General features: G+C 41.6%; 1 protein-coding gene across 4 annotated transcripts; it reads right to left on the minus strand.

Moving 5' to 3' along the window:
- Positions 1-1,116: 1,116 nt before the first annotated feature.
- Positions 1,117-14,823, minus strand: scaf1 (SR-related CTD-associated factor 1). 4 transcript variants are annotated; one of them, XM_044101381.1, is made up of 7 exons: positions 14,628-14,823; positions 11,173-11,260; positions 5,276-8,736; positions 4,704-4,786; positions 4,175-4,480; positions 2,463-2,591; positions 1,117-2,339 (listed from the first exon to the last, which is right to left on the minus strand). In XM_044101381.1, exons 3-7 carry the CDS (start codon positions 8,667-8,669, stop codon positions 2,181-2,183), a joined length of 4,071 nt encoding a protein of 1,356 aa, XP_043957316.1. In that variant the 5' UTR covers positions 8,670-8,736; positions 11,173-11,260; positions 14,628-14,823; the 3' UTR covers positions 1,117-2,180. The 4 variants fall into 4 exon arrangements, with proteins under 4 accessions (XP_043957316.1, XP_043957317.1, XP_043957318.1 ...); XM_044101382.1 differs by lacking the exon at positions 14,628-14,823 and adding an exon at positions 13,519-14,586; XM_044101383.1 differs by lacking the exon at positions 11,173-11,260 and having other exon boundaries at positions 14,628-14,810.
- Between the last annotated feature and the right edge of the window lie 1,660 nt (positions 14,824-16,483).

The following is a 16,483-nucleotide window of genomic DNA, read 5'->3' on the forward strand; positions in this document are numbered from 1 at the left end:
GAACAAATGTGATCATGTAGAAAATGTTATTTCTTTATTATCGCTATTGCAAGGATACTGAAGGAAATAAATCTGACAAAGCTCCTCCTGACACCAATACATAGAACGGACATATTTACCGGGCCGCGCTATTTCTTGCGCGGCCCGGTACCAATTGGTCCGTGGCCCGGTGGTTGGGGACCACTGGCTTACAAACGGGATAATGTTACGAGTATCTTTTAAAGTTTCGTCTTCGGTCATATTTCAGTCCGTTTTCTCATCAATATGCGAGAGTTTAGAGCGATGCGCGCTCCTGCGACAGGGGTGCGATTCTCGGCAGGCATGCGTTTCTCGGCATAACATTGGCGCCCCAGCTCACTTTACGGCCCTGCCCGTCCGCTGGTGCCGCCAGACATTTACACAGTCTGCATACAACTCTGACAATCCGTGACTGACATCTCTCTGTGCTTATACATGCAGACAAAGGTACAAATAAAACCTACAGCATTGAGATCTGGATCAAATCTATAAGGCTCCAGATCGCATAACAGTCACCCAAAGGTTTACGCACATGTGGCAGCTTCGGGTAGGGTTGGAATCATGAACCGGTCTGACTTTTGAAAAAGGCTTCTACTCTTATCCGGTCCAGGTCTGAACCAATTCTGCCTAAAAATTAAATGAGATTTCTGTATTTGTCACCTTTTATAGAAATGTGACGATGTTTTCTTTCTAATGGCGTTGGGATGGAAAAAAAAGGACATCGGGTCCATGTCGGTTTACAGGTCCTGGCCAAGTGCTCACCCACACTTTGCCCAGAGCAGATCATTTTTGCTCAGCTCGAAAAATAATTGCGTGAATCTGTTTTTTTTTTTTTTTTTACCCTGTGAGCAGTTCCGGCAGGTCGAGCGTTTTGTGTGTGTGTATGTGGTTTGAAGAACTGAAGAGCTGACGGGTCACCCGGTTGGACAACTGTTTAACCCGCTACAAACACGGTGTTTTTTATACCGTCGATCTCTGTATACAGCTGTTCTTAGGTTGGCTGCAGGCATTTATCAGTCTTTTACATTTTTCCAGACTCCAGTTTTGAAAATGGAATAAAATCCATTCTGCCATCTAAATGATCTATGTAAAGCTGCCTTCTGCATGTTCCCCACTGACAACTTGACAGAGCCACCCTTCACAGTAGGAGGCACAAAAACAATGAGTTAAGAGGCTAATACTTTCAGGTTATATATATTAACTTGGCATGCCATTGTGTGGGCAATATCAAATTAGGTGGTTCGTGAGTGTCTGTTAAATGAGGCAAGTAGTCCTCAGCCTGAAAAAGAAACACTGTAGTAGAGGGTGCGAAATACACAAAAATATCATAATAAAATGACCACAAAAAGTTGCAAAACTATTTTTTTACATTCCATAGGATAACTCCACTTTCTGTTGGTCCGCTACATAAAATCCCAATAGAATAAGCTGGAAGTGGAGATTGCAGTGTGGATAAAGTTCAGAGGAAATACATACTTTTCCAAGGCACTGTAGATCTTTTTTTTTTGATACTTCAATAAATGCTCTACAAAGTCAAAATGCTGGACAAAAGCCAATGGAGAAAACAGCGCGTTATAATTTTAGTTAATTTAAAGAGACTTTTGTGTGCGGACCTGAAATAGAAAAATCAAACAGTACTGCACAGCAATTCTCAAGCAATGTTTATATTTGGGAATCCAAGTTATTTTATAAAGACATTTAGTGATTTTCCTCAACTTCTGAACCACATGCACACAATACATAGAATAAAAAGAAGTCAGACAATACAATGGATCTGAAGTGTCCAGCTCAGAGAGGTGTGATATTGTCTGTGTGAAGTGTATCCTTGAGCATTGTCCAACTGATTATTGGTGAGTGGAACAGAGTGGTGGAATATCTCCCTTCTCTATTAAAAAGCCAGAACATCTGCTCCAATAGATAGAGGCAACAAAATGTAACTTTCATAGAAGTACTGGACTGCAGCTAATCACAGTCAGCAGAGTTCACTTCCAGGAACACTTCATTCATGATCAGGACGAGTCATCTTTACATATAACATAGAAATAAGAGAACAGGTGGCATGAATGTGTAGATACAGTTTCCAAAACAATAATAAAATAAATGAAACCAGTCACAGTAGTGCTCAGACGCTGAACTGGATGGTTGTTACAAACAGACTTCTCTCAGGCAGAGGAATGCAGTGTTCCCTGCTCCCTGTCTTCTCGCTCTTCTTCATCCATTTTGCGTCCGTGTTTCCGGAAATATTTGTAGCGCTGAACGTACAGTTTTACGAGGTTGCTGACTTTGACTGGGTTGATTTCTCCAGTACGGCTATGGCAAATCTGAGAGAAAAGCAGATAGTTAACCCTGGTTTTAAATGAATTAATACCACAAAACTTTACAATCTTGCAAAGATTTAAGAGGTTTCACTTTTTTCATGCAGTGATTTGGATGCTTACACTGACCTTATGCACAGCCTTTCTGAGGATGTCTTTATACTCTTCCTTATTGATGTCTTTGCGCTGGTAGTAAGGTTTGATGGCAAGCTTCACCTCCTCCACTGCCCGCTCTTGGGTGTGCAGCTTCTTCAAATACTTAGAGAACGAAGTAGTAGTCATTTTAACAAAGCTGCAAAATTTATGGAATACAAGCATTGTAGATTTTACTAATCAACACTGTCAAAAATAGAAATACTCCAAGGAGTACATACACTCTACCAATATTTTACAAAAATAATTTAATCAATTTGATGGGAAACAATTCACAAAGTCCCAAAGATGGGTACAAAAGTTTTTGGTATTATTTGAATGTATGTGGTGTATATATACATTTGAATCTGTTTCCATATATGTAGCTTATTTAAAAAAAGAATTATGCTTATAAAAACATTAAAGTCATGTAATGTTGTTCAGAAATCTACTGAACATTTTCTGTAGGGTTCGTTTGGTATTAAAAATCAATCTGTCCAGTCCAGGACCAAAATTAAGTCCTTTAGGATTGAATAGGTAGATCTATTCAGTGAGTATTACCAATGTGAAATGGTAGAGAACTGTAGCGTAAAGAAACGTACAAAAAGCTGACCCTGAACTCATGCAAATACCCTAATTTTACACAAGACTTCTATTCCACATATTGTCTCCTGAGATCACGTAAGTGATTAGGAAGATGTGTCAAAATGTGTAAAAAATGTAGAAACATTTAAATAGCATTTTAATACAGATTCTCTAAAATAATGATGGACACCCTGGACAGAAACCCCAGGTGGTATCTGTCCAGGGTGTCCATACTATGTGCACTTGGCACCAGGACACCCGAGGCTGGAGTTCAATGATCAATTTTGTCATTTCGTTGCAGATCCAACATCATTCGTTGGATCTGCAACCACATGTCAAGGACATGTCAAGGACACTTGGGTGTCCTACACATGTGCTCCAGTGGTGGGGAGGATGCTGGTCAGACTTGGCAGGTCCAAACATGTTATGAGGGTCTGCTGGGAACACCTGGCAGAGTCTCCTATGAGACAGAGCTTTCACTCCCACCTTCGGGGGAACTTTGAACACGTTTCGGGGAAGGTTGAGGACCCTGAGTCTCAGTGGACCATGTTCCGCGCCTCCATTATCGAGGCAGCTTATTGGAGCTGTGGCTGGAAGGCTGTCGGTGCCTGTCGTGGCGGCAACCCTTGAACCCGTTGATGGACACATTCGGTGAGGAATGCTGTAAGACTGAGGAAGGTGTCCTATAGGGCTTTTTTGGCCTACGGGACTTCGGAAGAAGCTGATGGCTACTGGCATTCCAAACGGCTCGGATGGTTACTGAGGCAAAAACTAGAGCGAGGGAAGAGTTTGGAGAGGAATTGCAATTTGAATTGCAATCAAATCCAAACCCTAAAGATTATCTACCCTATTTCCTCTGCATTGTGCTTAAGCTTTAGTGATCAGAAGTTTGCGTCCACTCATCATGGGAATGATCAATGGTGAAATTAACACATAAATAAACCCTGTAGATCTAAGCATAACATTTACAATCAACATATTAGCTTTCTCAGTTGTAGGAATAATCATGGCATTCCTGTTCGAAATGAAAACAATTGTATCATGTTATACTTTTCTGGTTTTATTCTTTTTACTAATACTGTTAGTATTACTGCAGGCCACTGTATAAAACCACTTAGTCATACCTTATCTGAATCTTTGTTCTCATTTTCCCATCTGGCTTCACCAGAGCTCCCTGTCACTCCTGACAGCCCCACAGGTAGCATCGGCGGTGGGGTCTGTGCACATCCACCTCCTAAGGAGGGATGCAGGTGAGATGGGGGCGTTTTGGTGCATCCCACCAAAGGAAGAGAGCTGTGGAGGATGAACTGGGCTGGGCTCAGACCGGCTGGTGGAGGCACAGTGGGAGGTGGAGGGATTTGGGTGGATGAGGAAGTTGAGGAAGGAGGAACGTGATGCTGGGATTGGTTCTGGTTGGAATGGGACAGAATCTGCATATGCGAAACCAAATCAACGAACAATTAGAGGTTACTTGAATTGAACGTAAGAGTAGCTGTAGATAGTTCATTTTTAAAACTTTTCCTAGGTATGTTTTTGCCAACATCTTGAATATATAGTTTTTTTGATTTTGTTGAATAATCACATTTTTATATTGTACATTGCTTTATAAAGTTTATAAAAAACGACTGAACAGCAACAGCCTTTCTCACTCACCTGACTGGTTGCTTGAATGAACTCCTGTGCTTTTGCCCTGCTGGCAATATTGGCCTCCTCCATTTTGAAAAGTAGAGCCGTCACTGACAGAATAATAATTTACACAGGTGAGCATGTATTCCCAAATATTCACATACAAACATAGAAATATAATATTTAGAAGTTTAGAGTTTATAATTGTGAACTCTAACAACTCTTCTATGAATTATGATCATTGGGTGATGGTGCCTAAGGAGGTAGGAGTTGTAACTGGTATTATCCTGGTTCGAACACACGCTTTCTCTGTCCGAGTCGTTGTGTCCTTCGGCAAGACACTTCACTCGCCGTGCTTGCTGCTGCTGGTGGTCGTAGGGTGCAGATTGTGGGGCAGTCTACCTCAGGGCTGTTGTGCTAGAACGTAGCTCAGTGTGTGAATGGGTAATGTACTGTAGTAGTGTAAAGTACTTTGGAGTAGATAATGCTACATATAAGAACATACCATTTACAATGGTATTCAAATGTTCAAGATTCATGTTTCTGAATAATTCAGAAGAGCATGGCAAGGTTCTGCTCAGGCAGGAGTACAAACTTACATGCTAAAACACCTCCAGTTGTACAGTCCACTCCTGTCTGAAGACTCCAGGGCAGAGTAGTTGCTGCTAGTGGAGGTGGAGGAGGTGGTGGTGGCAGCTTACTGGCAGAAGAGGAGGATACTGAGGACGAAGAGGAGGGGTCAGTGGAAGAGAGCGACAGCGAAAGGGAGGTGAGGCCTGCTGATGAAGATGAGCAAGGAGGCGAGGTCAAAGATTTTGACACGTCTTCTGGAGGGGGAGGCTTTACAGTCTGCGTTGACAGGGTACTTCCAAGGCCAGCTCCCTGGGAAGTAGACAGGCTCGATGGACTGGAAGCTGGGGGAGAAGGGCTATTCTGATTTGGGCAGTCCTCAACTGGAAAAGCAGGCTCTGGTGTCTTACAACTACTGTCCACGGTTTGAGAGTCAGGGGAAGACTCTCTGGTGTCCCGCAAGGGAGCATTCGATGGAGGCGGTGTGTGTGGTGGAGAGGAGGAGGGTGGGAGAACACTGGTGGAAGAGGATGTAGAAGAGGAGGATGAGGAGCAAGGCGGAGGGCCAGCTTGACCTGTATGTGGATTGACTAATTTATTCCCCTCTCCAACAGCTGATGGAGCATCAAAGGAGGATCCAGTCCAGCCTTCTAATGTGGATTTTTTTTGGTTCCTTTCACCAGCAGTCATACCAGCTGTTCCAGCTTTTTTACTGTTTTTCTTAGCTAAGCGGCGGCGACGCTTGGTTGCCAGAGACGATGAGGGGGAGGATGCAGAAGAAGAAGTAGATGTGATGGAACTTGGTTTTGTTTTTTTGGATTTCAGTCCAGCAGGGTTAGCTAACGATGATGGCGGCCCCGACAGGCTGCTTCGTTTTCCCATACCAGCTAGATCTTTACCTCGGCCACCTAATGACAGGGGCTCTGAGCAAGGCTTCAGGAATGGAGACCTGCTTTCATTGTCTCTACAAAAGACTACAGCAATAGAGCCTCCAACCACTGAACCCCCTGCTCCTGCTCCTGTGCCCCCTGGACCCAAGAGATCCATGCTTAATTTTCCAGAACCAACAGAAGCTCCAGTGGTACTGCTCACTCCCTCTCGCACCAAGACCGACACTTTGGACTGAAGTTTACCTTTCCGACTGCTGCTGCTCTCTTTCTTGGATTTCCCAGAACTTATTAAATCTTTTCTGCTGCTTTTGTCCCGGACTTTATCCTTCCCTAGTTTTCTGGCTCTCTTTGCTGATGTGAGACTAGGAGTGATGGAGGTAGGACCTGAAGTCACTGTCAGTGAGGACAGGCACTTCCCTGTTGTTTTATTAGAAGAGGAAGGGGAATCTAACTTCTTTATTGTGTGAGACTTCTTTTTTGAATGACTTTGTCTGGCTTTAGGAGAAGGTTTTGCTTTAGGGCTTGGGATGGGTGGTTCTAAAGGCAGCGCAGTAGGAGGTGTATCCTCCAAAGATGGGTAATCTGAGTCCAAAGCTTCTCCATCTAAAGACAACATATCAATTTCCAATTTGGTGTGATCTGACTCATAGCCGTGATACCTCGGTGGGGAGCATGACCGTGAGCGGCCACAAACACCTTCTCGTTCCTCTGTGTCTTCATTTGATTGCCATTTTCTTCTTTTCCTCTCCTCCGTGGGACGACAAGGAGACGCTGCTGTAAGTCTTGGCGAGCCTGGGACTGTGGTGGTGGTAGTGGTAGTTGTCACTGTAATGGTTCGCTTAATAGCAAAGAGATCAGAACCATTTAGGTCTTGAATTGATGGCGGGACGACAGGGCGACCATCCCTTCTATGTTCCCTTTCATGCTGCCTGTCTCTATTACTTTCCCTCTCCTCCCTACTGCTCTTACGCTTCTTTGGAATGCCCCGCTCTCTGCTGCTTGAGTGCAGTTTGCCCTTCTTTTCCCTTTCCCTCTTTCTAGAATTAGAATCTCGTACTCTCTCATCTTTCCTGTGACTGTTGCTGTGATTATGATGCCGGTCTCTGTCCTTATCTCTGCCTCTATCCCTTTCTCTGTCTCGATGAATTTTTCTGCCCCTATCTTTCTCTCTTTCCCCTTCCCTGTGTCTTTCTTCGGACAGACTTGAAAAAGAGCGTCGAGAGTACATCTCTTTTCTTGAAGAGTGATAGGAGACTGCAGGGCTGCCATGTCGCCTCTTCTTTCCTTTTTGATTGCTGCTTCTACTGCTCCCCCTTGTTTTAACCTCCTTTCCATCCTTTTGTCCTCGTTCTTTCTCTTTGCTCTTCTCGCAACCCTCCTCTTTTCCCTTCTTCCTCTTTTTCCTTTTGACCACCTTTTCCGCTGGCTTTCTTTCTTTGCTTTTTTGTCTGTCGCAATCATTAGAACCTTTGGAGGACTTGTGATTCTTGCTTGTTTGCTCTACCAAGGGTGTGGCAGGAGAGGCAGACATGGAAGCTTGAGAAAGGGAAGGAGGCAGTGGTGGCTGAGAAGACAGGGGGGAAGAGGCAGGAAAGGACAGACATCTTTCCTTCCTCCTGCTGACCAACTTCCTTCTCAAATCCTCCACTGCGATAGCAGGCTCATCTTCAAGCTCCCTGTCATCTTCCCAGTTTCCCTCTGTGCACACAGACACAAACCCATCTCCATCTAGCACGCGCAAAATGCGCTCTGGTTTTGAACCAAAGAATGACATATTGGAAGAATTCAGAGGAAGGGGTTCCTCTGAGGGCCTCTTTTTAGCTCCATCTCTGTCGGCAACTCCAACTATCTCTCCCTCCTCTATCTCAGAATGCTCCGAGTCAATGCCTTCTCTTTGCCCCCAGGCTTTGAAGCTGCTACTTTTCACTCTCCTCCTCAGATGCTGTTGGCTGGTCAGACTGGGACTCAGTGGATCCATCAAAATCTCTGTGGAATCTGGAGGTTCTTCATCTTTCTTATCATTTATTTCAGCAATTTTCTCTAAGACCTCATCTCTGTCAAGCCCATCATCCACATTTGACTGTGGAGAGCCAGTTGGATCAAAAGGATCATATTTCTCCCCATGCCTCTCCTCCCTCATCAGATTTCTCTCTTTCTCTATATCACTTGGACTGTAAGGATTGTACATCCCTCCTTTCCCATCATCTTCTTCACAGCTATTGCTCGCCTGCATTTCCATGTGAGGAAAGCGTTGTACTGAGGCGTTATTGGACATAGATGTGGCAAGAGGTTGTGGGGAAGTAGAAGAAACCCTGGCCACCTCACTCAGACGCGTTACATTGTTTTTATACACTGAGGTATTGGCACAAAGAGAGGGTGATGAAGATAATGGTGAAGACGGCTCAGAAGAAGGAGGTGACGGAGACGAGAAAGCTGAGCAGGGAGGAGGGCTCCTGGCGGTTTCTCCAACTTCAACTGGGGAAAAGGAAGGTGATGACCTCCTTTTGAAGTTTGATGCTGAAGTTGAGTCCATGTGTTGGGAAACCCAGTAGTATAAAGGTCAGCCAAGGCCACACAGCATAAAAGGTCCAGGCAAAAACCTAGCAGAGAGCAGACATGATACTTAAATAACATAATTCTCTTTGTGCTTTGCAGAAGTATTTAAACTTTTTCACATTTTAGGTAGTGCATAATTGTGAAATGGAACAGAAAGATAGTCTTAAAAAAGCTGACAATTGTGATATGCAATTGTATTCTGCTTCCTTACTCTGATACCCATAAATAAATCAATCTAGATCGGCGGTTTTCAAAGTGTGAGGCGCGCCTCCCCTGGGGGGCCCAGAGCACTTTAGGGGAGGCGCGGTGCGAGGGAAAAAATAAACCGGAAAAGCTATCTGCTTGCTGTCTACTGATGTGAGAGAAACGTCTTTTACGCACACGATCAACTCTGTGGATTAAGGAAAAAGTTGGTACTGTGGGGTGCGCGTGTGGAGCGGGGATCAGTGGAAATGTTTCCCCCCTTAGAGGAAGTTTTGGCCAGTGATGTCAGTAACGTTACTGACGTCGGACCACTTTTTTCAGTAACGAGTAATCTAACGCGTTGCTATTTCAAATCCAGTAGTCAGACTACAGTTACTTATCAAAATCACTGTGCGTTACTATCTTCTATTGTTATTTAATCGTATTTCCTCTACTCGTCTTGTCGAGTGACCGACGTCTCTATGCGACAGAAATGTAAACAATGGAGGGAGATGCGCATTTTGTTGGTGGAAAAACTGGAACTATTTTGAGTTTCTGTCGCCAAGTCCGATTATTATAAGCGGCTTTGGGCTTCATTTTTTTTAAAGTCGCTTGAAAATTTAACGAGTTGCTAGTTGCGCCTTTTTGGGCTCGTTTTTGAACGTGAAGTTGCTCATTTGGGCTTGGGAATAAGCAGAGACTCACAATAAATCCCAGAATCTATCCGTCATTAAGGTAGTCTTACTCAGTCTCTCCCTGTCCATCATTTCCTGGATGATCCGTCCCGCTGTGTCTTTGTTAATGTCAAGTTAATATATTAACTCTGAATGACGTCGAGCTTCGCGTTGCGCTCCAGAAAACTGCAAACATCGAGACTAATATGAACAGCGCAATAAACGTGAAAACAGCCACGAATAAACGTGTCCGTAGTTGGCAATAATTATAATGGCAACTTAACGCCACTATAATTATTAATATTAAGATAAGTGTCACAAATCTGTGCAGCCATCTGAGTTGTGGAGCTACAGGAGGAGCTCAGTGCGCTGCGCTGACACCAAACGCAGGGCCGTAACACAGAATCTGGAACCTGGGGGGAGGGGGAGCTTTAAAATCCTTCTTAGAGTTTTCCAGACAACAGTGGACCACACAAATTACTCATGTTTTTAATTTTTTGTACAATCTCCTCTTCAGTTCAACCTTATCAGTGGAGACACATTGTTGATGTACCATTATAAAATAGCTGACAATTAAGTTTTGGCAAAGATCTGTGATTTTCACAGGAGGCAGAGTGTTGTTAGCAGCTGCTGAAAGTAACTAAAAAGTTACTTTTAATGTAACTTAGTTACTTGCAAGTCAAGTAGTCAGTAATCTAACTAAGTTACTTTTTCAAGGAGTAATCAGTAGTCCAATTATAGTTACTTTTTCAAAAGGGGAGGCGGGGGGGGGGGGCGGCAGGCATTGTGCTCCTTGGACGGGGCTCACCCTTTCATACTTTGAAAACCCCTGATCTAGATTATTTGTAAAGCACAATTTAGCAACAAGGCAGTTCAAAGTACTTTACATAATAAAAGCACAAAAAGACAAAGTCAGAGAAACATTACATTTTGCCAAGGCTGTCATTACACAACAAAAATGATGGTCAGTGTTTAATTTATTATGGTTCAAAAGCAACTCGAAATAGAATCCGATGCACCAAACTGAAGTTACTTCATAAAGCTTATTGATTGTTGATAAATTTGTCTACACTGGTATCTCTGACCACTCATTTTAACCCAAATCTTTGCATAAATCCTCTATCAGATTTAAATCAGGGCTCTGTCTGGGTCGCTTCAAAATGTTATGTTTTTGTTATTGGTTGACCATTTCTTTAAAGCTTAAGTTGTGTTCTGAGTCACTGTGACACTGAAGCCACTAATACTGTACAAAACCAAGTCTCTGCGGTTTTCTTGATGTTATTGCAGGCAATCTTGATTATAATCCCTCTTTATGATGTCGCTTTCTCTAAAGCAGCTAATCCTGTCGGTTAAAAACAAACACACACGAAGAATTGTTTCCACCACTATTCTTGACCCTGAGGATAGTGTTCATTAAGCAAGGCTTCCACTTTATATTAGCATAAAAAGCATTCATACCACTTAAAATAGAGTCGCTGAAAATTATTGAGAGCTACTACTACCATCTGAAGAAATGCACCTCTCCCAGTCAAACACTTCCAGAGCCTGGAAGAGCGTCTTAGTGCTGTTGATCAACCTCATGTTCTCACTGATAGATGTGTTAATGAAGGAGAAGCAACTTACCGTTCCAGGAAAATTGTTTATCCGCCGTCATCGGTGTCCATGCTAACTAGACTGAGCATTCATGGCAGCCTCAGTTGTAGTGAACCAGCTGTAGCATATTAGAGAGAAAGGGAGAGGTTGAGCAGAAGTTGGTTGACTGCGCTAAGACCCTCCTGCTCACTCTGACTGATTGTTTCTGACAAAGCAGTGCATTTGTTCAGATGACAACAGACCACAGGAAGAAGTTAGAGGGGCTCAATTTTTTCATAGATCATACTGTCACAACACAGGTTCAGTAAATATGCAAATAACATATTTTTAAAATAAGTTACACACAGCTGCTTTAAAGTTAACTTTAAATTTAACAAAAACAATTTCTTCAAACTGGAAGTATTATTGAAGTCTTGAAGTTGGCCCAGCCAGAGTCCTGACATAAATTTGGGGTATAGATTAGAGTGATGGCAGGGAGGCCATCCTCGAAGCCTAGCAGCATATCATCAACGATAAGCCACTCACGACCAGTGGAAATATGCAAAAATCTGATCAGCAATCATAAGAAGGATTGGAGCGCTGCGGTTTTCCAATTGATAAGAGGACGACAAGTTGAATTGCGTATAAAAGCATTTTTGAAAACAATGAATAGTCCATTATTTTATCTTTTGAGTGATGCCAGACTCATTAGAAGCAAACTTTATATTTTCAAAAAGGTAATTTTAAATCTAAATTTACAAAGGTTATAAATATTTTTTCAGGTTAATTGTGTATGTGCCAGAAAATTCCCACTGCATCTCACCCTAAACACTACATCCTCAGCCAGATCTAGAGAAACTCATCCATGCGTTTATCTTCAGTCGTATTGATTATTGTAACAGCGTCTTCACAGGTCTGTCCAACAAATCAATCAAACAGCTGCAGCTGATCCAGAATGCTGCTGCTGGAGTTCTGACCAAAACCATGAAGATAGAGCACATAACACCAGTTTTAAAGTCCCTCCACTGGCTCCCTGTAGCTCAAAGAATAGACTTTAAAATACTGTTGTTAGTTTATAAATCACTGAATGGTTTAGCACAACAATACATTAAAGATCTGCTGTTGTATCAACCTTCCAGACCTCTCAGGTCTTCTGGTTCTGGTCTGCATCCCCAGAACCAGAACCAAACGAGAAGAAGCGGCATTTAGCATCTATGCACCAAAAATCTGGAACAAACTTCCAGAAAATTGTAAAACAGCTGAAACACTGACTTCCTTTAAATCTCAACTAAAAACCCACTTGTTTAGAGTTGTATTTGAAATGTGATCAATTACAAATTTATTGACGGAATCTGACTTGATATTGTTTTTATTGTTGATTCTATGTTGCATTGTGTTTTTGTGTTTGATTTGATGTAAAGCACTTTGAAATGCCTTGCTGCTGAAATGTGCTATACAAATAAAGTTTGATTGACTGATTGATTGATCCTCACTCTAATACATGGTGCTGGGGGCAGGATCATGCTATGGGGATGTTTTTCTTCACTGAGGACAAGGAGGTAAGTCAACATAGATGACTAACTTCCTTGTCCTCAAGTGACCAATCCTGGTTTACTTTCCAGCAGGACAACCCTCCAAAAATACCACCATTCCTACATTGGAATGGTTTAGACCAGTGTTTCCTAACCCTGGTCCTCAAAGCACACTGCCCTGCATCTTTTAGGTGCATCTTTTCCATGCTTAATATGCCGGATTCAAATAATTATAGTTTAGCAAACATCTGTTAATCAGTAATAAGTTGAAATCTGCTGAATTGAAGAACACAACTACACTCAAGTAGTGTATTAATAAGTATTCTGAAGGTAAATTCAGAATCATGACAACATATTATATTGGATACAAGTCACTCAACTTTCAGGATGAAAAATTACGGATCAAAGGTCAAGCTAGTGTTCCTGCTATATTGCAATAGTAGAAAATGAGCAGCCAGATAGTTTTGCTAAAAGTGATGCAAAAAAGATTACTGTTGATTTGAATGTCAAAATAAATAAAATTGTACATAAAGAAAAAAATGGCAATAATAATGGGATAGACAAGAAATTTTAGATTTTATTATAGCATCAAAAGAGAATTTAGAAAATGTAATAGAATTAAAAAAGAAGATATTATATTGAGGATGACATTTGGTCATACAGGATTAAACAGTACTCTTAAAATAATCAAACATAGTACAGGTTGTTTTAATTATTGTGGACAAATAAAAACAGTACAATATCTTTCTTTGGAATGTGATTAAGAAAGAGAAATATTAATTGAAAAATTAAATAAAAATAAAAGTAAATTACATGTAATTGAATAATTTCAAAGATCATCTGGGTATGTAGTTTCTAGCAGCACCTTTAGTTTTTTGAAGAAGAGCAGGTATTTTGGGAGGAATGTATTTCTTCTTATAATAAAAGATGTCAACCATACACCAATCTCGAAGGTGGCAGTAATGCACCTTAAGCTGTTCGCCAACTGCCAAAAGAAAAAGAGAAAGAAAGAACAAACAAAAGAAAAAAAGAAAAGACAAACAAACAAAAAAAAACCCACCCAAAACATGCAAGGCAAGGTGCCTTGAGGACCAGGGTTGGGAAACACTGGTTTAGACCACAGCATAGGGAGGAATTATCCAGTCTTAAATCTAACTGAGAATCCAAAGTAAGACTTAAACTGATGTTTTTCAGATGTTCTCCAACCAAGCTGAGTGAACTCAGGTTCACTGGATTTTACAAAGAGGAATCTGAAGATATTCCGTTTACAGACGTTCAAAACTGGTGCAGGCAGCCCAAAGGAAGTGCAGCTGGACTTTCAGTGAAAGATAATGTTCCCAGGAACCACTGTCCTACATATTTTCGATGTGTCTCTGTCCTAGAACACCAGATTTGAGTGATTGCACGATCTCCTCTGTATGCCATCAAGTGCTACAGATGCCTGTTAATAGCCCAGTTACTCAGGTTAGTTGTGTAGCAGAAGGGAAACACCTAAAATATGCAGGGTAGTGGTCCATGAGGACCAGACTTGAGAAACACTGCCTTAAAGTATTAGCTCCGGAGGGGAGGGGGCGTTATACAAATACACCAATCAGTTGTCATTTTTATTGGCTAAGCATTGAAGAATGTTGTATCATGTTCCTAATAAATTGCATTACTTTCGGTGTTTATCATACTCCGTGACGGGATCATTACTTTTACTATTGGGGCTAGGGAACCTCTAGCATTTAGCAATACAGACACCGCTGTTAGCATCACTGCTGGCGCCGCCGGTTGTCGGCCTATTCATTTTCATAGCTAAATGTCGCATACATCTAGAAAATACAAATCTATTCCTACTGAAAAAAATAACTTCGTGGTTAACTGATTAGCTCCAATAAAACAATTCAGAATATGAAAACATTGAGCTAGCTGGGTAACCGCTTTACTCTGACAAACCCATGTAGTGAGAATGGCTGTGTGCTAACATGCTACCTTGACTCGAATAGTCTTTAGTCTGACGGCGAATCCTCCGTCGTTCATCCACCTGAACCATTAAATCATCCAAATGATCAAAGTTTTAATATCTAATGTATCAAAAAGCGGAGGAGCCCTGCTCTATTAGTCGCCGCCATCTGCCTTCCCCTGAAGCCGGACGACAAAGAATCATGGGAAACTGAGTTTTTGCGTGTGTGGTCGTCATTCCTGTTGGCTTCCCAATAAAATTTAAGCCCCAAATTAAAAGAAAACATTTCCTTATTACTATTAGACAGTAAAGTGGCCTTTTTGTTAAACAGTACGAATCTATCACTGTACTCAGAAATAGTCTAGGGGCTTATCCCACAGAAAATGAATAATAAAAAAATAGTTTTCTCTTATTCTTCCATCCTTCTGTAATTTACATTGAAGTGATGTTCAAGTTCACAACAGCCACTCTTTTGGAAAAGCACATTTATTTCTTCTCCAACTGTAGTCGGTGTTCGGTTGGAAAAGCATGTGCTTTCACAGTGTATGAAAGATAATAAATGTTTAATTGCGGAAAAAAACTGCATTTGCTATAAAAGCAGCCATATCATGCTGACTATGCTAGCAGACATAGCGTAGTGTGCTTGCAGAGGTTGGATGAGGAGCACAGCTATTTGCCAACAGTGGCCTGGAGCTAATCTTCTGAAAACAGCACTGTTAAGTTCATCCTTTGGATAACTTACATCAGCAGCAAGTACACAAAGTAGTGTGAACATTTAAGACCAAAATGACTAATAGAAATCACCAGAAAAGCAAATAACTGCATAATACTGCAGCTATCACTCTGACTTAAACATCTGGAAACTACACTGGATTTTTCAGATTGGGTTAGTGAAACCTCACACTGAATTTCAAGCAACATGCATGCTGGTCCTCTTCACTCTTCTTCTGGGACCTTGATTTCCAAGTAAAAATACAAATGCTATTTGAGCTACTGAGCAACAGTCCAGTTCTATTTCTCCTTAGCCTAGGAAAGACAAACCCCATGTTGAAGACATCTGTTCTATGTCTTCTGTGTTGCATATCAGAGCAACAGCTTATCTATAGCTGAGAGCCATTTGAAGCTATTGCAGAACTGGAGAGCTCCTTCAGTGACAGACTCTACATCTTAGGTGTACATATGAGCATTACCACACATTCTTTCTCCTCATAGCTGTTAGACTTTATAACCATCACTGCTCCAAACAAACTCAATAACCTCGCCAACTCTGAGGTTATTGATGTTTTCATACACCTCTTCTTGCTCATCTTTAACAAAAACAATGACTATCTTGTAGATTTCTTAAAAGCAGCTTACACAGCTGCACATTTATTATTTTTAGAGTATTTTTTGTATGTTGTAAATTTTCTTTTATTGTACAGTCACTAATTTCTATTTTTTATGTGAATGTGCTTTCTTCCATCTGCATGACACTCTGCTGTAGATACACTGTGGTGGAAAATTACTACAAGTTAACATCTGCTGATCATGTTAATTAAATGCTTGTGAACTCTCACTAAAATAACTATTTGGGTTACAGGTACAAAGTTGAAAGTTGTTTTCAACAGCCTCATCAGAACCAGACTGTCTCGCCCCTTGTTTTAGAATTCCTTATCCTTGGTATAAAACTCATGTGTTGTCTCTGCCAGGCAGAGCTTTCTCACCCAGACCTTCTTCATTATTGATTGTCCAACAAGCGCTCTGTATTGTGCACAATATATGAATAAACCTGAATGAGTGATTTCACCTGACAGTGGTTGGTAAAATTGTTTTTTTCCACAGCAATTTGGTGCCATGACCCGGATCCCTCGACTGGACATCCGAGGACGTCGACGAACAGCATTAA

The sequence above is a fragment of the Gambusia affinis genome, linkage group LG19 (assembly GCF_019740435.1).
Source record: "Gambusia affinis linkage group LG19, SWU_Gaff_1.0, whole genome shotgun sequence".
Lineage (NCBI taxonomy): Eukaryota > Metazoa > Chordata > Actinopteri > Cyprinodontiformes > Poeciliidae > Gambusia > Gambusia affinis.

Bases quoted from the DNA above. Each gene is read 5' to 3' on its own strand.
- scaf1 (XM_044101381.1), bottom strand. From the start codon at position 8,669: ATGGACTCAACTTCAGCATCAAACTTCAAAAGGAGGTCATCACCTTCC. The intron at 4,787-5,275 runs GTAAGTTTGTAC...TTATTCTGTCAG, and splicing joins AACTGGAGGTGTTTTAGCAT to TGACGGCTCTACTTTTCAAA. The intron at 4,481-4,703 runs GTGAGTGAGAAA...TCGCATATGCAG, and splicing joins TCATTCAAGCAACCAGTCAG to ATTCTGTCCCATTCCAACCA.